The sequence below is a fragment of the Poeciliopsis prolifica genome, unplaced genomic scaffold (genome assembly GCF_027474105.1).
Source record: "Poeciliopsis prolifica strain line A6 unplaced genomic scaffold, Auburn_PproV2 SCAFFOLD008, whole genome shotgun sequence".
NCBI classification, from domain to species: Eukaryota; Metazoa; Chordata; class Actinopteri; order Cyprinodontiformes; family Poeciliidae; genus Poeciliopsis; species Poeciliopsis prolifica.
In genome coordinates, this window is record NW_026562383.1 from 13,138,036 (window position 1) to 13,161,342 (window position 23,307).

A 23,307-nucleotide genomic window follows, 5' to 3' on the forward strand; every position below is an offset into this window, starting at 1 on the left:
CACACTGATCTCATATTGCATTTGGAGGACAGCTGTGTAGAAATCAAATTGATTGATTTTACACAAGTGACTGGGTCCATGCACAAATACATTAAAGAGTGCATGTGCCCTGGTAAGCACTCGCTGTCATCCAGACTACTCACTTATTCATTCAAAGGTAGCATGCCGGGGTTGAGAATTCATATGAAATATGTTCTTGCTGCTCAGGGCCAGAAATTTCTATCGATGGCCTGGGCGGCATCCATCTTTTCAAAGTCCACCAAAGGTCACAGGCAGCATAACTCAGAAGCTGGTTTGCATTGGATTCTGGTTTGTATTCTGCATGTTTACCGACACCCCCACCCTCATCCACCGAGGTTGGGTGGCTCTCTCTGTTATACTTGTTCAGCACTCACACTTTCTCGCAGACACACAGGATGGGGAGCTGAGGATGGCTGTCTTGTAAATCTGCTGCGGTGAGGAGTCGCTGGTGGAAGCATTGTTTCACAGTCAATAAAAGCAGCCCTGGGGTGCTTGTAAGAACAGGCAATCTGCAGCCATTTTCCCCTGGAGAACATCCCTGGAGTGCTCCGAGCATTGCGGACCGACTTTTTCCTCACATTTGAAGTTAATATTTTGTATAAAACCTGAAAAAAATAATGATAAAAAAATATATCTACCAGCACATATTGCAGCATCTAATGAAAAGATAGAGTGAGCATCAGAGCCAAGTTTCACTCTACGAGAGACAACAAAGCACAGACAGAAAGCCAGCAGCTGATAACACATTTATTATTTATTCATCGTTTTGTATTACTGAGGTGTTCGCTTTCTTCTTTTTTTTTTCTATTTTTTATTATTGTGCAGTTTGTATGTAGAAGGTATTCACAGATATTGGCAGAGCAAAATGGTGTCATTCCTACCCGACTTAATTAGCTTAGCAAATCATTTTCTGCCTATTTAAACATGCTTGCCGTTTACTATTTTTATCCATTCTTCAGTGAGCTGAAATGTGTAAATGAGACACCGTTTTGTGCAATTATATCACCCGACCTCACTGCACCATCTTGCAAATACACAACGAAAACATGCCTCTCACACGATGGTCATTAATTACGGCTCAGGCTGCCAATTTCAATGATTATTATCCTCAAAACATTCCACATTGTTCCTTAATTTCCTCTGTAAAGCTTTCAAGCAGCACTCCTGACTGAAGCAGTTTCCACTCTTGCATTATTACAGACTCTCCCAGCACATATCTATAAAAGGTAGAGCGCTGTATGTTTTCAGTGCGGATATTGAGGGAGGTGTGCAGTAGTCGCCTTTATGTCCTAGTCTCTCTTAGATTGCCAGCGTACCTTCGGGGATAATCCATGTTGTGAAATTGAAGTGGGGTGCAGGAATATCAATTCTTTTTCTCCACCCTCAGCAGGTGGAGGAAAAGGAAGAAGAAAGAAACAAGACCTGACTGCCTGGTGGATTTGAACCAGTTGGGGCAATCTCAACATCATGATGACAATACAGCAGGGGCGGGAAATCTCATAGGCGAGTTACAGCAAGGGCAGATAGAGTCTTAACCATGCACTATTCTGATGCTGCAAGAAAAAGTTTAGCATTTAACACTGACATCAACAAAAGAAAAAGATTCTCACATGCAGCTTTTCTTCATAAGACCATCTCATTGGTCTTAAAGGGTTGTTTCCAAGTTTTAAGGTGGAATCTGTTTTTTCAGCCGGTAAAAGACCTTTTGTGAGATCATCTATTCAATTATGTTCTGGGTTGCAACACATTTCACATTGAACCTATTTGGTATAGGACTGCTGGATAATAATCACAAACCACCCTGTGACCTGAAGAAAGGGACAGCGATATGAACACTTACAAAGCAGACTTTGTAGAAGCTCTATGCGATTTTAAAATGAGCAGCAATTTGACAAATTGTTTTCTTTAGAAACTGAAGTCGACATAGCTAATCCTTTTCAATACAGGCCTGAACTTTTTTGTGTCCTGCTCCTATTTATACAAAGACCAAGGCTGCATGAAGAGCTAAAGGTAACTTCCACTGTGAGCCAACAGGGAATTTAGAAGCAGTGAGTTTGATGCCACATTATATCCATCGACAGCAGCGTTGACATCATTTGTGTAAAATACGTACGTTTTGGGGTATGTGGGTGATGCAAGTAATTGGCCTGTAAAAGAGGGTCATATCTTCACCGCCATTTTGTTGTAGAGAGTCGAGGGATAATGTTCTCTGCAGGAAACGTAACACAGGCAGATAGTGATAGTTTATGTACTATAACTATCATTATGTACAGTTGAAACCAGATTCAACTGTACATTGAATAAAAAGACACTGAATAAAAAGACCCAAAAACAATTTTTTTTCTGAAGTCAAATCAGACCAAATGTTTCTGGTTTTAATTTAGTTAAAATTATCCAAATTATGTTCCAGATGAGCTTTGTGACCAGGTGCATTATCCTTCTGCAGGTAACCATCAGAAAATGGATATGCTGCCTGACGCCATGGAGGTATGGAACAGGCAAGCCTCAAGGTAGGCTGTACATTTATAGATGTTAGATCAGTACTGATCAGACTCCTTGAGGGGCCCCAACATGTGGCAAGAAAATGTGCCTTCTGCACTGAAACTCCAGCTACAACCTAATCCATCCTACCTGATATAAGGACCTGTACTGCTGAATCATTAAGTTTACATCAAATTTTCGCTATATGATCTGAATGTCACAGTTGACGTGGTGAGCATTTGAGTCAGGCAATACCTTTTTATTCAAATATATTGCAGTTTTGGTGAACCTGTGTGAATCAAAGCCCCAGTTTCCCACTCTTAGCTTGTACTTCAATATTGCTTATCTCCTGTTCATGAATATTGCAGAAGATCAACAGTTTCTGAAATACTCAAGAAAGCCTGTCTGGCAGCAACAACCACTTACTGTTAAAAAAAACATTGTGCCCCTTTAAAAATGCAAGGTAACGCAACATTTTTTTCTGGAGCAAAAAGAAGCTGCTGTGAACAAGAATGTACCATGAGAAGATGGTAAACTAATAACTCTAGGTCAAATAATTTTAGCTATGACTTCAGGGTGTAGGAAATGTGATCCCCATTTATTTTCTTTTCCCATTTCCACTTTTTGTGTGTTCTCCAGCTGCTGCCTATTGTTCTACAATGGACAGATGTGTGTAATTTAATAGCCCTCATTCACTCATCTAGGCCTCACAAAGCAAACAAGCAGATGTCTAAAAATGTCAAACTACTTCTTTAATGGTGCACCATCTACTCAAAGTATGTGCTGCTTCAGTGCACACGGTGGAAACTTCATTAAAATGTTGAATCACTAAACACATGTCTGCTGGCTCAAGATCAAAGCCAGCAAAAGGAGTTAGTCAAAAGTTAACCCCTTCCATTAAGTGAGTGGAGACAAAAGGAAAGACAAAGGGAATTGCTTCTGTTTGAAAACCTCAAGGTAAAATGGAAGTGGCTCGACTGAACAAATGTGAATCAGCTGCAGCTGAAACAGAACCTGGAGGTCAGACAGTTTGTTTTTTCAACATTAAATCTCGCTCTGCAGAGTAACACTTTGTGTCAACTATAGGAAATGGAGTGCAGAGCTGTGCACACTCTCAGATAAGCTCTGCACACCACAAGGTCACTTGAAAACAAGGGTTCAGTGGCTCTCGAAGGAGTCTGATGAGGATCTTTAACAAAAACATCAGCAAACTAGAATTTGCCATCTCATTTTACTTAGTCTTTCACAATTGAACACAACTAAATGTAAGAGAACCTAAAGCCAGAAAAGGAAAGAGGAAGCAGGGAATTTTTTATTATCCAACGGCTGAAATGATTTCTCCAAGTGACTCTTGTTTTCTACCCTAAGAAAATACAAATGGAAGTCTTAAGAGGCGGCTTTGGGATTAGCAAACAATCTTCATCTCGAGGTCAAGTCTAATCTGACTTGACCTCAAATTCCATATAGCAGACAGGTGTGGGGTGAGTTTGTTTTCCTCAAGTTTCTGCCCTTGACTAGGGGTCACAGTGTTGCATCTTGAATGTACCGCTTAGTTTAAAGCCCCAAAGCAACAAAACTTCCATGCAAAGGTTTAAATATATATACATTTTGTTTTCTATAATCTCTGCAAACAAGAAAAAGGTGTAAATGATTTATTGGCGCCTTTGGCAAAATGTCGTGCACAGCTATTTTTATGGGAAGGCTATTGTTCTCAGACTACACAACTCAAAAAGTAATTAAGCCTCTGAATACAAGAAATGAAGAAACAGGGGCTTTCAGCTCCAAAATCAGCATTTTATTTGGATGATTGGGGGTCAGAGATGTATAATTTGTGTTCCAGTACACACCAAAACCTTTTCCAGTCTTAAAGCTGAATCATTAGTCAGTGCCCATTAGCATGTTACCCAGCCCACTCCCCCTTTTTTGGTACAAATTCAAATGTTGTGCTGACAAGATCACTACTTTGATATTTTTTTTTTGTCATTTTATTTTTTTTATTTCTTTTTTTCATACAAAAAAACTCCAACAAAAACGTTAACTTCTACACATGTAATGTCACCCAGAATTGCATTTTTTTTACTTTTAAATAAATTTGGGAAACAGTTTTTTTTTCTTTCTAATTTTTGTTGTCATGAAAAGATAAAAACATGCAAAAAACTTGAATTTGTTATCCAAATTATACATTTACAAGTTTGAAACTGCTTCATAATACTACATCCAAAGAAAAAAAAAAACAAACAAAAAAAAAAAACAAGAGAAAGTAAAACAAAACAGTATGTACACAAACACACATCTTTTTACAGTGAAGTAAATGTTGAAAATATCAGATCATGACTAAGGCAAATTAAGTGTACATAGATCAGACCAAAACAGTTTTTGTTGCATTTGTAAAGTACTACATCACCTCAAAAAGAAAAAAAAATAAAAAGGAAACCAAAAAAAAAAAAAATGCTACAAAAAGTGTGATTTATAACTCCCTTTATTTGCAACCAGCTGCATGATTAAAATTTTTTAGTGAGAAACGCTAAAGGTCTAGCATACTGTACAGTGCTGCTCTTGATCATTTTCCTTCTTCAAAACAGGAGCATTGGGTAATCAAAAGAAAAGAAAAGAAAAAAAGCACGTAGAAGCATACCAGAGTGTAACATACTTTGTTTGAAATCACTCCAAAAGTCAGTACCATTAAAGCCTTGAACATAAAACTAATCATTTAGATCCAAAAAAATGTACAAAAAGGCACATTATATCCCAGTGCTTCTGTACTGTGAAATTCAAGTTTAACTGAGCGCATTCAATACCGACAATCTGAGTGGCGACAGTCCACCGAGCGTTATCTCCCCACATCCTTCATACTTGGAGCACAGGCTGTGCCTAATCTTTCGACAAGCGTATGTATGCGTAGACTACAACAATAAGCCTAGGTTGGTTTTTTTTTTTTTTTGTTTCGTTTTTAGAAAAAAATTCTGAAATCCATGTTTATTATTTGTATCTTTTCAGTCACAGTTCTATCACTCTCATGGGAATATCAGAAGCTGTATGTGTCCTTCAATGGGAAATCTTTCCTTCTCTTCATTCTTTTAAAAAAAATCGCAACTTTTTATTCGTCAAGGTGAGCCTGCGTCTCCTAATCGTCGCTTCCGCCGTACATGTCTGCCAGTTTTCTGAAGCGAGGGCCCCAGTCGTTCAGATAATCGTAGTCCTGGTCGCCCCCACTGCTGGAGGAGTTGAGCGAGCTTAGAGAGCCAGCCGTGGAGCCGCTGCCCTCGTAATCGAACACTAGCAGGGAGTCGTAGGGAGGAGCAGTGGGGTCATTGTCAGCTGCCTTCAGTCCCTTTGCAGAAAAAAAAAACAAACAAAACAATACATCAAGATTTATATTTAATATGCAATGTATGAAAAACACACACACGCAACATAATGTAAATACATCAATAGATCAATTATTGTGATGTTCTCAGGCTTCAGCCTTGTCAAATTTTTCTTTCAAATGTCATGAAAATTGTTACAATCCAACACTTCCAATTTCCTTTTGTCATACCACAAGACATGTCTCATTTAGTGCAATTAATGGATTCTCCCTCTTAGACTGTCCTTGAAGCTCATCTTGGTGTAGAAATCATTTCACTGTAGATGACAACACTGTTCTTTTCATACAGCTTTTGTAATAACTTGCTTTTTGACAAAAGCTAGTTGATCTGTGCAACACTAAACCATTCGTCCCAGCACTCTAATGGCTGGAGAATTCCCCATGGTTCTTATTTTTTGTTTTTGCATAAAAATGTGGCATCTACAGGCATCTGGAAATTAGACATTTGTTAAATTCTGATCAGAGCATTTTATCTCCTAACTTACAGTAATATTTTAGAGGCAGATTAGATAGCTTTGATTTCATTTTTAAAAACAAGCATTTTTCACGTGAGCCAACTCACATGAGTCTTACACTGGACGTGTGGACATCTCAGCTGCTGGATGTGAAGATCAGACCACAGAACTGCCTGTACCAAGGATTGAGGCCACATAAACATTGCTCTCTCTCAAGTGCCACTTCTCACAAACAAGCCAATTTACCGTAAAACCTTTCAGCGGGTCTCCCTCCACTTGTTTAAGAAATGAGGTTCTTGCCAGGACTCATCAGACTCGCCTGCTCCTTTGAGAGCCCTCTGCTTTTACTCAGATCATCCTGATGTTTCTAGGATGTAGAAAAGTCTGCTTCTAGATCAAAAGCATGACTGGCAGCTTCAGATGGTTGGTAGAATTTTTCTCTCTCTCAATAACCCTTGTGACTGAGCCCCTTGCCCTCCTCTGCCATGTCAGTATAGCTCTGATAGGATGTCATCTACCATCTAGCTCAAAACATGTTTAATATTTTATAGATATCCAGCTCTGTAAACCATAGACCCAAGCAGAGACGAGGGCAAGTGGGTTGTTTGCACATGCATCCACATATCCAGTGTCATCTCGAGGCTCGCAGTGCTAGTTGGGAGTGGTTCTGTTTTGAAGATTGTACTTGACATTCCCAGAAATCCTCATAGCAGCACCAGAGGTCCTTATGGATTGTTATTGATTTCCAGCCTCATTCACTAACAGGACTCTGGAGACTTGATGGATTGCTAATCTAGGAGTTGAGATGTGCTTTGGCCATGAATCACTTTTGGATGCAAGCCTGGTTTCTCCCTCTTACCACTGGAACTGAGGACACTCGGCAAATAATATGTGAATTAAAAGAAGTACATGAACATAACAGAAATGAGGTCTCAGCTCATTGGGCCTTGTCGAAGATTTATGGTTTCCGCTATACAGACACTATAGTGCTGAAATGCCCTCAAATAAAAAGATGGAGTGTATTAAAGTGCCTGGGCACTTAGCCATTATTTTCCACTTGTTAGCTTTGGTTAAGTATTTGCTCAGGGCTGTGATGCTTATCATTTTGTGAAAAATATGACAGATGGATAGTTCATTTCAATTACAACCGTAATAGCTCTGTGGGATACAGCCCTCTTCATTTAAAAGTGGCAGTTTCATAAAGTTAGTCAATAACTGAACTCAGCATTCTAATAAAAGATTTCATTATAACAGAGTTATTCCCTGTTGCAGAAACAATCACAGCCCGTAAGTGTGAAATCATGAACTTCCCTCACATTTTGGAGCAGCTCCGTCCTGCAGACAAAGAGAAGTGTAATCAAACCCACTTCTGCCACAGAAAACCTTGTGAGGGCTGAAATGAGCCACTGTGTAAAAAAACTGAGTGCAATCACTTCAACTTCTCCGTCTGTGTACACCTGTGATCTACAGAGATGTGAGCAAGTTTGCGCTGATGTTTTTAATTTAGCTCTCCTCTGTGAGACCAGGCCAAAAGTTGACTAATGGAGTACTGTTTGTCCAACTAAGGAGTTAACTTTCTTATGGTAAGCATATGCTTGATTTTTTTTTTTCTGTCCCTTTAATTTAATTAAAAGGCCTGAGCTCTGAGGGAATGTGCAGGATTCAGGATTGAGATGAGACACTCTCCCCCTCACTCCCTCCCTTCCTGACTCCTCTTCTTCTCCCCTCTCTCTTGGCAGGCGGCCCTATCAGTTAGGTCATTCCAGCTCAATGAGTGTGCTGCAGCTACCAGGACTTGGCTTTAGGAGCTGTCAATTTTGGGACTCTAGACCGACCAACGCGGGCTGGTTCAAGTGAACACTTCTTACACCTGAATATGCTCTGATCTAAACCAGTTATTGCTCTGGCTGTGTGGTTTGGGCTGCTGTCCACCAAGGAGGTAAACATTCGCCAGTCTCAGATTTTTCCAGCATCGATATGTATTTAGTGTCAACAATCATCTTGTATCAGCTCCAATCACCTTCCCTTTCCCTGCTAAAGAACTACAACTCCACAGTATGATGTTGCTACTACCATATGTTACGGTGGGCACTGCATTTTGGCATCTACAGGTTTCATAAAGGGTCACCAATAATATATAATAAAAGAGATCATCTTTACAGGAGATCTTTGCAGCTCCTCCAAAGTCAACATGTTCTGATCAGACTTGTAGTTTTGCAGCTGTGCAATACACTTTATATTTTAAGGTGATGAATAAAACGGCGGTCTGTGAGATACTCAAAGTGTAAGAATGTGGTTTCATAATTTAAGCCTGGGTTAAAGTTGTCCAAGGGTCAACTCGACAGCATTTATTAATTGGGTGAATTAGAAAAAAAAAAAAAAAGTAATTTTGGATTTAGAGGAAATAAGGGGCGGAATATTTAAGCTTTCTGCACTTCTGATTTTTATTTGTAAAAAATGGAAACTCACGTTTACCTTTCTCTTCACAATGATTCACTACTTTGTGTTGACCCATTACATACTAGCCTTATCCAATACCTCAAAGTTTCTTGTTGATAAATTAAATCTTCGGGCAACGTAAAAATTGCTTTTTTCTTTATATGAGCTGTTAGGACAAGTTTATAGCTTGTTTTCATGACTCACAACTGGATGGGGGAAGGCGAATGGCACCCGGTTAAAGGGAACAGAGAGATAAATGGTTAGGCAGCAGAGCTGAAAAGAACGAGCTCTAATCTAAAAACATGGGCGCCATCCAAAAACTAGGAGCGAACTTCATTTGTAATGCAGTGAAACTCTTGTCTGTTGGAGCTTGTGAAAAATATATGACTCCTCTTTTCATTTTACATTCTCCCTTCATGCCGGAGTCAATGATGGCCTCAGGCAAACGAGGGCACTCTGAGCTGTGCACGCCGATAGAAAGCCGATGCGCTGCTGCTCTCATCTTCTATTACTATGCTGACACATCTCTATCTCCACTTTTCAGAAGGAGGAAAACAATTATATCCAAGTGTGTTAGTATCATATACATTTTGGGGTTTATAAGCGCCGCAGCAGTGACAAAATTAGAAAGGTTTCTTGGTCTCTGCTGGGAAAACAAACAGCTCTAATAACTGAATTCAAAATGTCTGCTTTCAAGCTAAGAGGCAGCCCTTGATGTTCACTCATAAAAACGTCTGACTGTTTACCTAGGAAGAAATGTCATATGAAACTCATTCAACTCGAAAATGAAATTCAATCTTTTCGACTGCATTGCCATCTTTGGTCTCTTCCTCTGATTTAATTCCACCTCAGGGAGACCCGGCGTCGGTTGTTAGTAACTGTATTCAGCTAATGTGTTTTTACCTCATTGATGAAGTCTCCGATGTCTCCTGGATGGGGTGCTGCTGACCTCATTGGATACTGCGGCTCGGGGTGGAGGGGTCTCTCGTCTAGACGGCGGATTCCCACCGGCTTGATGGCATCAGGCTCTAACGTGTCTGGCTGCTGGAGCTGACTCAGGTCATAATCCTGGGGAACACGCAAACAGATGGAGCTTAGCTGAGCTGTGCGACAAGACCCTGAACTGAGTGAGATTATTTAAACAGATAAACACATCCTGTGCTGCAAAGAGCGTGAAGAAGTTCAACTCGGGGGACGAAAGATTTTAAAGTTAAATTGCAGCATGGAGAGTTGAGAGAACATGAGGGGGGACTTTAATCTTCTTTTCTGTAAAGGAACACGCCAAGGAATGACTTGACACATAAGAGCAGCCAGCACTGAAGGGGTTCAAGCTGAGGAGCACATCATACGCTCTCTCTCTGTACTCGTGCATGGTGCAGCAGGAAGGATGTGCAGGCAACTATTTTGCTCTAATCAATGCCCAGACACGGGATGGTGGATATGCATAAGCCACTGCTAATCCTATTAACATTACCAAGGCAACCTGAATGGCTCGCAGTTTGTGCAAAGTCATTGGCAGGAAGACAGGATGAGAACAGAGGGAGGTGGGGAAAAAAAGTTGGAGTTCGAAGCTGTGATGGAGAGCAGAGCGACGGAGCTGAATGACGACTGGATGGTATGAGGGTGACGGCAGATATGATAAAGATAATACCATTTGAGAGGCAGTGTGTGCCTAATAGGCATGCATGATGGATTGTCCCTCTTTAAGAGATTTTCAGTAATCCATCCATCTCTAATATCCCACTTCAAAATTATCTTTGCTAAGTTGCAGATGTACATTCTTACAGTCACTCCCCGCAGAAACACAGATGTTAAAATAAACATAAGTGCTGAAGTATGTATGCAGAAGAAATTCAAACATTGCAAAGTAAGTATGCACACTGTTATATTCAGGCATGAGGTTCTCTAAATTATTGGACGAAAAGCTATTCCCTTTATATAAACAAAAACATTATGTGATCGTTAATACTGTTCGGTTTGTCTCTTGGATGCGTTACCAGCTTGACAGATTTGTGGACTACTTAACTTGTAGCCAAAGGTTAGCATATACTCAGCAGGACAGCCAAAATAAAACTGGAATTTATGCCTGAAACATTTTAATAGGTGTCCGTTTATTCAGAACTACCAGTTTGGTAGATAAAGAGGGACAACCCTCTTAATTAGAACCTGGAGCATATAAATGGTTCTCTTTTATGAAAAATTGAGATAGAACCTGAAGTGACATATCCTCTTGAGTATGATGGCAAACTAATCAGGAATAGTAAAGTTAAGCATTAGATTTGCTGAACCTAAGTACTGTACATTTCTGCTCGGATATATTTGGTAAGTTGTCTTATTGAATGACTGTAGTAGTTCTGTCAAGATGGGGTCTTGCATGTCAACAAACCCTGCTCTTTTAACCTGGAACATGAAATGGAAATTTTTTTGTGAACAAACACTGGATGTCAGAGACTGAATTATTGTGATCTTTCAACGCCTACGAATAAATAACACGATATCAGGTGCAACATGACATACCCACTCTGCCATCTTGTAATACATTCTTTTATAGTACAGCTATGTTGTGAGAAAACTAGGCTGGTCACATGGATATGACAGCCATTTGAGCTGATCATTTGTGTACAACTTGTAAAGAAAAAAAATGTAGTAAGTCTTTGTTGCTCTACATTCTATTCTCCTTTATGAAGAAATAGTTATAGCCCTGCTGTGCTGTCTATTTTTAAAAAGTCCTTTTATTCAAACCTCAATCTACCTATAGATCTCGGGTCTGTTCAGATTGTCACACAGGCCAATAGATATGCATTACTTTCTAATAACTAGACTTGTTCCTTTGCTAATGCTGCTCTATAAGATGCATACCTATGTTAAATCTAAAGTACCATAGCTTCAGCATTTTATTCACTCATGAAAACAGAATTAATGTAATTGTTCTGTGACATTTAATATAGGGTAGTTGTCAAATGTGTTCAAATTATAATTCCCTGCTTGCAAAAACAACCTCAATACTATTGATGAGTGGTGAGAAATGCCCCGCAGGCAGAAATTAGGCAGTTACTATGGGTGTGATGAGATCTTCTGGCACAAGATTTCACAATATGACATGGGTTTTATTGCAAAGCTCTATTTACTTGGTGTCAGCATGTAACTTCCTCTGGTGAATTAAGTGATTATCATGAGCTCAAGTTATTTCAAAGTAAGAGAGAGTAGTTACAGCTTCACCCCTGTTGTGTAGATAGATCAATGTCACATTGTCCAAGCTGACAGGAACCAGTGATTGACCAACAGGCAGTTGCTAACACTAAATTTGCAATGTGGTTCAGAAATTATCATCTGAACTGCTGATTCCATTTTTTTTAAATACAATAAAACTGCTTACTGCTCTGGTTTATAATAATAATAAAAAAAGACAGACCTTCAATAAATTTACAAGGAAAGGCAATTCCAAAATTGTACACAATAAAATCTATATCGTATTTCTTACAATCATGAACATGCGTTTATGTAATTATGATGGAAAACTGAGTAGACATACTAACTTCAAGAAACTACAACTTGATTTAGTACAAAACAGTGACTGTCAGATCATAATGTAATTTCATTTCATAACCATGTTTTTAATAGTTGCATTCCAATTTTCAATGTCCATATGATATTACTATGAAATTGTAACAATTTTAACCTACCAATTGGAATTACTGCCATCTTCTGCATCTTTCTGATGCTATTTTACAGCCACTGAACTAAACATTATAACTCTGCATTTGAAGGTGCTAATTTCTAATATTCAATTTCCACAAAGATCTGCATTCATTACAAAATATTTCCAAATTTGATCAAAATCAATAACAAGGGATTTAGTTTTTATTGGAAAGGAAAATGGGTGAAGTTGGGAAATCCATTTGTCTAAACCGCAGTAAAAAGCTGGTTGTCAGTGGTGTTCAATCCACCAAACCAAAAATGACATAATGACATAGCAACTCTCTGTGGGGAAGTGGCGTCTCAAACATTCTGTTCTGCTGAAATGGTTGCCCATGGTACTCATAAACCACACTGAAACATAAGCATCTAAACATCAACATTCCATAAACATCATTTGTGGCGAGACACATTTAAAAATGGGATCAAGTTAAGTGTTATGGGCTGTTAGAGCAGCATGAGGTTAATTTCAATAGAAGTTTACTGAAATGCAATTAAAGCAAGCTGCAGAAAGAAGTTAGCATTTGTTAGTTTAATTTCAATGTGTGCCCAAAAATATAACATTTATGAGTAATTACCCATATTGATTGCTGTCATCTCAGATTAAACACTTACAAAAGGCTTAGTGATCATTATGAGAGGAAACCAACTTCTATGCCGATAAAGGAAGCTGAACTGCACTTTAAGATCCTACATAAACCTTACAAAATAATTTGGGCTTCATCCAACTTTGAATGTTATTTGTAGTGGTAATTTTATATCACGATTTGAGGAGAAGGAAATCAGTTACTGGTCATGTATTGGTTAAGAACTACTAAGAATAGAATTAGATAGATTACTGCAGGTTACTGTGTGGCAAGCACAACCTTTTATTCATTCATTAAACATGCACTGTTTAAAGCTAAAACTGAGCTACAGCATCAAAACCTCAACAAGCACCACTATTTCTACAATTTTAAGAACCTCTAAAAAGAGGCCAAAGAAAGAACTGGTGTGACCAAAGCCATCTCTGATGTATGAAGCACGTAGTAATGACCAAAAGATTCCTTCTTACTACATATAAGCACTAAGCTTTGCTGAATGAACAATGCAAAACATTTCCCTTGATTTTTAAATAAGCTATTTTGAAAAAGAAAAGCCCACCAACACCATTTTATTTCTCTGGAAAAAACAAATCCACCAAAAATTATAATCACTTCAAAACTACTTAATATCATGTTTTGTTTTGTTTTTAAGATCTTTGCCTACATTTATGTAAAATAAATTCAAACATATTACTCTAGTAATATTCTTACCAAGAGAAAGAATGATTGTTTTGAAATGAAATTAATTAGAACATTAATAGTGTTAGGTCGTAATATCCAGGAATAACAATACTATCACTATATGCAAAAATAGTGGTAGTATTGCGGTAAATAGCATCATTAAAATGAATTAACTGATATTTAAGGGGGTAAATATATACATTTCAGAAATGTTTGGAACATATTTTTGTCTTTTTCAGGTATATCAAAATTACAGGAGCTATATGTTGTTGTTTGCCTGGCAATGGAGAGAAGCCTGAGAGGAAACAGCTGTGAGCGAGTAGGACAATGGAGAGGCTAAAAGGACACCATTATCAGTACAAAAACAAACTGCAAGGACTATCTTTCAGCGGACAACTGTGGATTCATATCCTGTTTAATCTGCCAGCCAAGTAATTGCATCACTTTACCAACATCGCAAATAAACTTGAATGCTGATCTACATTAAACTATTTCATCATAATACCATTTAGAGTATTTGCATGTCTAGATAAAATAGATTTTGGTGTTCTACATTATTTGATCATCCAGCAGGCATACTTATTGCAGTGAGTGACAAATGGAAACATATGTGCTGGTCGCCAGATAGTGTGTATTTTGGCAAATTGCCCCCACTTCTCATTCTGGGGTTAAGTAGTTTAAATACACAGTACCACCTTTCTCATTTAAGTTTCGGTAATAACATTTGGATGTGAATGAGGCAATAATGTATTTTGGTTCACTGCTATCAGAATTAAGTCACGACAACTGCAAAAAGCAAATCCTGTTTTAAATCAAAGTAAGCACAATTTCTTTTAAAATGTGATAAATGCAATGACACCGCCTTCTTTTTTTTGAATGGAGAAAACACTTTCAGAGAAGATTTTGATTTGATTCACTTGTTGCAGCAGAAAAGGGGGCAGGAGAAAACCCTGTCTTTTTTCACAGCATGTCTCCCAGAACCCTATCGAAGGTAAATATGAATCAAATCAATCTGAGGTCATTTTAAGGAGATGAATCACCTGTTTTTTCCCTTTTCCCTTTCTCTAAAGGAAAGCTGTGCACAACCACTTCTCATTTTGCCTTTTTTTTTTCCATTTCATTTATTTATTCTTTTTTACCATTTCCTGAGAGCGAAGGCTGATCACTTGTCTCCCTTTGATGAAATGAGGTCCATACAAAGCTGTACAAACCAAGACGATGACAGCGGCAACTAAAATCACATTCTGTGAGAGCACCCAATGGTCTGACACTTCAATTTCCTCCCCAGTGGGAGATAGGGAGAACAGAGGTGGGCATTATAAAGACGACATCGCTGGGAAAGTCGGACCCATTTTTTACCCAACACTGACTCCGCTTCCCATTCCACAGACAAGACCATTTTCTCCTGACGCCCTGGCCCCACTCTGCCAAACGGGAAGCTTGTTTTCCCTCAATAAATCGCTGCACCCACTCATTTGCCTTTGGGGAGTGTTATGTGCCACAGTTTCCCTTTTCAACATGTTCTGGTCCACAGGTTTGTGCATTTTATGAGTGAGACTGAGAATGTTAATAGACAAATGGGTGTTCTCCCTCCTGCCTAATCACCGGCAGATGTGTAATGGCTTTCCAGTCATATTGTTACCTTAGACAGGGCTTCATTATTGCACCCCAGCAGATGTCTGTCTCTAAATGACATCAGCTCACCAATTACACGTCTCTGAGGCTAATTTGGCACAGTGATGGGTCAGGCTGGGGTCTCCCGCACATTTCTGTTATACCCAAGCCACCAAAGCACTTCAGCCAGCAGCAGGAAAATAGCCCATTTGGTAAAATCCTGCCTTTTTTATGAAATGATTCCGTTCTGCTAACAAGGGGTTATTAGGACAATTGAATTCTGTGCGTGTCCGATCAGCGCAGGAGAATACAGAGATGGGACATTATTGATGCCTGTGGCACTGCGTTTCTATTGTTTGTGTGTGTATTAGGGCTGTGAAGCGGGAAGCTGTTCCAGTTGACAAAACATTTCCAATACTTCCAGAACCAATTGGATCAAAATGTATTTGCCTTATTGATTCCAGTCTTTGATTCTTGGCTTCCTTTGAGAGGGAAGAAAAAAAAAAAGAAAAAAAAAAAAGAAAAAAAAGAGTCTTCCATTTTCAATAAAGAAATACTGTACAATAGCAAAATGTTCTTCAATGAGAGTGATTCAGAATGCGTCTTGGGGCAACAAAAAAGCTGAAATATTACAAGAAAGAAACGGTGAATGTAAATGTGCTTGCAGAAAATTTCTAAGAGGTGCTTTTGTTCCCATGTTGATTCAGCCTGACTGCACGTGTGTATTAGAGATGGAACTTGAATAATTCTCCTCAACAACAAGAGAACATTTGCTTTGTATTATTTTTTCAATAGCGGTTTGAAGCTTTACTTGGAATTGTATGTTCCAAGAAAACATTGATATAAGACTGCAAAAAATTACCTTAAAAGCTTTTTTATGCCAATTTCAGATTTAAATTAATTTTACAACTAGGATTATCATGGTTATATGTTGATCTTAAATCTTGACTTCAGAAAAGCTTAGTTGTACTGAAACTTTAAGTGGAAGTGTGTGTTTTTCTCACATAAGACTTAGATTTGGCATTTAAGTAACAAACAAATGATGATGTCAAGCGTGCATGACATCATACATTAAATTACCCTGATATTTTAAATAACCTGCTGGACTCTGCCACTAAATTGAAAATGAATCATCTCAATAGGCAGAGATACTTCGTTACTGTACTTAAGAACAATTTTTGTTTATCTGTACTTAAGTAGATTTAATGATGGATACTTTTGACTTTTACTCCAGTACATTTTACAGCAAGTATCTGAACTTTCTACTTCACTACATTTCTACAAAATCGTCGTGTTACTCGTTACATCCACATTGCATTGCACTTTTTCTGTTTTTTTTTTTTGTGTTAAACTGTGAAGTTCAGGGACTTAACAAGGCGCTGTAAAATCCAAGCAATAACGTGACTTACTAATTACTTGTGTCTGTTGTTGCCCATCGTCTCCCCCTTTCACTTGCATACAGAACTCCGGGACATGCGCAGAGGACTGTCAAAAGTCTTTTTGCCCCCTTTCGCCTCTTATTTACTCTTGCAATCGAGCCGCTGGCTGAAGCAATTCATAGTGATCCCACTGTAATCGGTATCAACACTGATTGGGGACCCATAAAATTTCTTTATATGCCGACGATGTTCTGTTATTTCTCTCCAGACCTGCTACTTCAGTTGAAAGAAACATCACAATTATTAATCAGTTTGGCTCATTCTCAGGACACAAAATAAACTTCTCCAAATCTGAGGCCATGCCCTTGGGCAGACAATTTTATTTCCCCAACTCCTTTTTTAAGTGGCTCCCTGCAGGATTTAAATATCTCACCTGGCCCCAGATCAGGTGTCTAAGTTTAAACCAGGGTCCTCTTCACTGTGCCCAAAATGCAAAATACATAAAGGCAGCCTCACACATAGTCTTTGTTCATGTCCTAAAATTCAGATATACTGGGAATCAATTCTGGCTGAGACTAGGAAAATTATCAAAACTAATATCGATCTTGATTAAGTGTCTCTTCTCCTTGGGCTACCAAATAAACATATTCAAAATCAAAACAGGAGTAAGTTGTATAATGTCCTAATTTTCTGTGCTCGAAAGAATATTTTGTTACAATGGATTTCTAATAAATCTATTTTTGGGTGGAAGAAACTTGTTTTGGAATATATCCTTCTTGACTTTCTATCAGTCCACTATAAGACTGACATTTTTGGACGCATATGGAAGCCCTTCTTGGACTATGCTGAAGGACACGTGTCTACCGTCCTTTCTTTAGCATTTATAAATGCGGACTATCTAATGATGGAAATATGTATGCTCCCTATCTTATCTTTTTTTCTTTTTTTTTTTGTTGTTGTCTCCTATGGACTGCACTGCTGAGCTTTTGTTCTGTGTTATGTTGTTGCGATTAAACAAAAATTAAAACATATTTACAAAAAAAAAAAATAAAACTTTATCAGTGTTGCCAATAAATTTTGTCACCACTGTTTCTTAAAATCCAAGTTATATACAATATGTGTTGATGTCTTTTTGTAATTTTCAAGTAAATTATGTAGATAAAATGCGTATGGAAAAGGTCCTTGGAAACAAATCACCAGCTCATATTAATATCTGCAGCATGTTTGGCCATATATTTTATTTAGAGAAAAAGAGTAAATCAGACAATTTAATAAAAGTTTCATCATAAACAGACTCAACGTTTATTCAGTTCTTGCTAAAAGTTCTTTTTTTTAACTTACTGATTGAAGAAAGATAATAGACCATGCAGCAAATCTTTCTGTATCAATAGTAAATTGTATTTCATGTTTATTACGGAGTTAAATAAAACTGATCTAAGAATCAACCTCTAAGAGACTAAGAATAAAATAGAATAGTAGTCCTTACTTGATCCTCTTCTCCACCACCTTCTTCATCATACTTGAGAATATTGTCCCGCACGTCATCTTCGGGGTCGATGAGCAGCTGTTTGGCCTGACGCTCTTTGTCGCGACGCTTCATCCACACCACAAACATTAGCACGAGAACTGAATGATACAGCAACAGAGAGAAGTCTCATATTACAGTAAGGAAATAATTTGCAAATTATTGTCAACATTTAAATCGGATCTGATATTTTAGGACCTTGGATGTGGGCCTGATCAAGGCTATCTATTTGGTAATCCGACAGTAATCTAGAGATATTGTGGATATCTTCCTTCATAATCCCTGTGTTCGCTGATGTGATGTGCAGTTTGGGAGGAAGATGCAGGGATACTCACTGAGAAGGATGATGATGCAGAGGAGGATGGATATAATGGCTCCCGTGCCCAGACCAGCTGCCATGATATGCTGCTGGTCAGTGCAGTCTCCGTTCATGTCACACTGACACACTTTAATCCGCAGGTACGAGGTATTAGACATGGGCAGGTTGCCCGAGTCTGTGATTATGATGGGGACCTCATAGATCCCACTTTCCAGGAAGCCAATCTTAAGGCTCATCTGAGCATAGTCACCTAAAAAAGAAGGAACAGAGGGGAAAAAAGAAAAAAAAAATCACTGTTATGATTCTAAATGTATCCGTAAAGGAAAAACATTTGGAAAGGTGACATCCAAAATTAAGCAGATCAGTGCGTTTTAATATAAACTGATATATTTGTTTCGGAGATCAGGTTTTTCACAGGGGATTTACTCCTAAACTCAGAAGTTGTTTGTCTAGATGCTGTTCACACCATGATTACACTCCTTTTATCATAAATATGCAACATAAATTCCTACCTGGAAGTTGCATCAGCATATCTAATCCAAAACATGGTCAGGATTTGGATTTGAAGCTTATAAATCTTCTGAATACCTTTTGATAATGCTGCTTAGGCTAAATTCCCAGCTGCGATAATCCAAATGCCATTATCCTATTAAGATTTATTCACTGCGTTTCATCTCCCACTATCTAATAGCTGAACACATAACAAATGAGTTTGTCTGCTCATGGTTTTGTTTTAAATTAGCATAAATAATTAAAGCCTATTTGGTAAGATTAATAAATTACTAAATATGTCTGACACCTCCAAGGTATGCATTTACAAACAGTTAAACATGTTTCCCAGGTTTTGCTCAGGCTAATTGAAGATTAAAATCTTAAAGCTTTAATGACTGAAACTGCTGAGCGACCAACCTCTTTTTTTTGTTTGTTTTAAACTTTTATGACTCACATGCCACTTAATGAAAAAAAAAAAAAAGTCTGCTTTATTGTAAAAGCTTCAAAGAGCAAATGAAAAAAAAGCTGACTCACCATGTCTGACATTCTGGGAATTGCAATTTGAAGATTAATTTAATCTCATTAGCCCAGGGGGGTTTAAACTAGCACAAATGGCCCCTGTATGAATCTGGCCAGGATTTGAGATTGTTCCGTATCTCACCGTTTAGTCTTGTTAGGGTCCAGTTCCTCTTGACGTCCTGGGGCCGGTGGGGCAACTCGAAGGCGAAAGGGCCCGCATTGGGGTTTAGGTCTCCATCCAGCGCGGTGATGTTAATGGCATTTGGCTCAGGTTTTTCACATATCTCTGCCTCGTGGGGGTACACCTTTGGCGCATTGTCATTGATATCCACCAGGTAGATCTGAAGGGTGCCTGTGCCACTTGCTGGAATTTTGCCTGGATGGACAAACATCTTTAATCAAATGCAGGAAGGGTTTCTGAAAAATACCTAAAACTTTGCCCATTTTCAGATATAGATGTAAAACTGATATCTCTCGTTTCGCCATCATCACAGAGACAGCAAAGGAAATTAGTTTTTTTCATTTGCACATTAAATCACGATTTACTCTCATAGCCCCATACAAACTGCATACTGATCTCAGAGTTTAATCTCCAAGTGAGAAGGTGCAGAGACAGAGGTGGATATCAGAACATTTGCTGTGTCTGTTTGTGTCCCTGAAGAACGTCTTCCTGACGAAGGACTCGGATAGGAATACTAAAGCATTCAAACAGAGCCCACTGTCGCTCCTCTCAGGCTCCTCTATGTATTCACCCAGCTAAGAGGCTTTTTTGCCATTCAGGCCACGCTCAAAGGAGCTAGTCATACAATCCTGACCCATTAATGCTGAGAAACCTCTTTATTGGTAGAGTTTTTAAGCCTATTGGCCTAAGCTATGCCCCATAGAACAGGGTAAACCTGAACAGAGGTAAATCCTGCCAGTGCAAATAGAAGGTGAAAACATCCACATGGTGGATGATTCTGGGGATTGCTAACATATTAACCTCCATTTAAAGCGGTCAGTGCTGCTGATACGCCAAGTGCCATGTTCGTGATAGTGCTTCAAGCTTGGAGAACATCTTTGGGGCTTGTAAACAAGGCAGCTGCTTCAGGTGAAAAGCATTACAAAAAGGAATGCTGGGTGGAAGACTGACCCTTGAGATCTGGGCTACATTAGACATCCACTGGGCTTCTGTCTGAAAAAAGGAGGCATTAGCGTACACTGGCAGTAACGGCCTTAAAAAAAGTGCTTGTGTAACAGTCTGAGTAAAACATCCAGACCATAAAACCTGTGCATCACATAAGCTCAACAAGGTATTTTTGGCAACTGCAGACACACTTGAATGCTTGCATACCATTGTCTGTGGCCAGGAATGTTGCATTGTATAAACTGTTCTTCACATAGGGGGACTCTCTGTCCAAAATGGCAATTGTTGAAATCCGACCAGTGCTGGGGTCAATCCTCAGCCAGTTGGCCAGATCTGAGAGCTTGGAATATCTGAAGCAAGAACAGAAAAATACACAGTTGTTTCATTTCAGTTTAGCTGCCAGCTCTCATCTCTTAGTGTTGTAGAGATAGAGGTTCCACAATTTATCTTGGATAATGTTAAAACAGTTAAAATGTTTTGGTTAAGCACAACACTTCGGACATATTTCACATAACTCTTCCAGAAACTTGCAGCACCCAAAATAAACAAGCTGTTTTTTTTTTTTTTTTTTTTTTTACATCTACGCTTCAAATTTTATTGCATGAAAAACTTTATTTCTGGTGGATTACTTTTAAGCCAATAGAAACTAAACAAAGTAAACTTATTGCACAAATCAAAAATATACATTAGGAATAAATAAATGTTAGACAGAAAACCAAATGACATGAAATGTATTTTATGTGCTCTACAATAAATGAATATGCATTTCCTATTTTAACAAAAAAAGGTTAAAATGTCAATTTATTCTAATCATGTAAATAAACTTTGCTTAAGCAGACCATATGAGGGTACGCATAGGTCTGCTTCATACATGCACAGACTTTTTACAAATAATTAGTTTTTGCCATCACATGCAGCATTATTCGCTTTAACATAATACATGATATAACAATTTTGTTCAGATTTCAACCAATTTCATTGTAATGGCATTAGAAAGTCATGTCAGCTCAATGTCAAGCTTTCTCAGAGCAGACACACTACACAGTGACACATGAATCCATGCTTCTAAGGAAATCATTTTAGTACATCCAACCATGCTTTTTTTTTTTACTTGAGTAACTGAATTAATGGTTTTAACTGAGAAGAATTGGAATCAATTTAAAAATATATGCAATGTGTAAGAAGCTTGTTTTCCACCAATGAACTTCCAGTTCTATGTCAATTAAAGGCTGAGACTTTAACTTAACTGCTTAGCATAAAAAGTCTTATAAAAAGGCAGAACTTTAATTGCACAGCAGATTTTATAAGAAAAAAATAGGATTCCAACATAAGCCAGAAAAAGCCAATATTAAGCCATTTCAATTGCATAACTGATTAATGCTCAATACAGAACAAAATAAGTTGTATGTTTTAGGTTAAATTAGGAAAAATAACTAGATTTAATTTCTAAGGCCTCCTTTTCTTAGAAGAAAATATTAATTTATCATAAATGGTACAAAGCTGGTTAAAGCAGAGACAGCATTTAAGTCAATTTAGCTCCTCAATTATACAAAAGCCCAAAAATAAGAACCTTTGAGAAGCCCTATTTAATCATATAAAAAGTGGTCTTAAGCATTTAAAGCAGATTTTTTGGGAATTCAATGTCTGTGGAGTTTTTTAATGACATTTTAACAATGCAGGCTTTATTTTATCTGCATACTGCCTACCTAATGGTTTGCTGCATGAATCGATCAGGATCTTGTGCAGTGAACATGGTCAGCGTCGACTCGGGCAACATTCCCTCTTCCAGCCTGATCAGCTTGGGGTTGGGATCAAAGTAAGGACTCTCATTGACATCCATTACTCTGATGGAGACGGTGGCAGTGGATTGTTTGGGAGGGTGAATACCTCTGGCCAGGGAAACCTCATTTCTCGCTTCCACTGTCAGCACATACGTTCTGCTGATTTCATAGTCAATGGGCTGGAAAACATTGAGGACGAGAATAAAGACTCGGACTGAAGAGAAAAGTTATCACATTAGGATTGTGTTTGTGTGATGTGAAGTACAGGGCAACATACAAAAGAACATTTTCATCAAGCCTGAAAAATATTAGGATAGCCAAGAAATGTGAAAAGAGATGCTATGTCCTGTTATAATCAGTTCAAAGAAACTGATATGAGTTCAACCATGTTAGCTTAAAATGTGACCTGACCTTCAAAAATGAGCAAAAGATGTAAAATTGTTAATAATAATGAAAATCTTGATACACAGAATTGAAGAAAAACATTAAACATTTGCTACATTTCTGATTATTGAGTAACATAAATATAGTTGGGTAATCGGTTCAGACAGAGTCTGCAGTTCGCTGCAGTTGACTGAACATGCTGCTCAGTCAACTGTAGATTTACTTGGAGCATATTATTATTATAAAAAAAAAAAAAAAGAACTGACTAAACCATAATTACGGTAAGTCAAATATAGTTTGTTTGTATTTTACATCTTCACAACAGAGCTATTCAAAGTGCTTTACATTATACATGTTTAAGGTTTTAAAACCGTAAAGTTTTAATTATCTCTTTCCCTGGAAACTGGCAATTAGAGCTGACTGAAAAATTAAAAAGAAAAACAA

The 23,307-nt window shown here is 38.1% G+C and overlaps 1 protein-coding gene across 1 annotated transcript in view; it reads right to left on the reverse strand.

The window, feature by feature from the left end:
* Positions 1-4,275: 4,275 nt before the first annotated feature.
* Positions 4,276-23,307, reverse strand: part of cdh2 (cadherin 2, type 1, N-cadherin (neuronal)) — a 70,751-nt gene continuing 51,719 nt past the window's right edge. The window contains exons 10-16 of the mRNA XM_055032964.1: positions 22,405-22,658; positions 20,906-21,048; positions 19,715-19,948; positions 18,578-18,811; positions 18,204-18,343; positions 9,667-9,831; positions 4,276-5,833 (exon numbers count right to left, since the gene is read on the reverse strand). Coding sequence (XP_054888939.1) covers positions 5,627-5,833; positions 9,667-9,831; positions 18,204-18,343; positions 18,578-18,811; positions 19,715-19,948; positions 20,906-21,048; positions 22,405-22,658 — 1,377 coding nt within the window. The 3' untranslated portion in view covers positions 4,276-5,626. The remainder of the gene's footprint in view (positions 5,834-9,666; positions 9,832-18,203; positions 18,344-18,577; positions 18,812-19,714; positions 19,949-20,905; positions 21,049-22,404; positions 22,659-23,307) is intronic.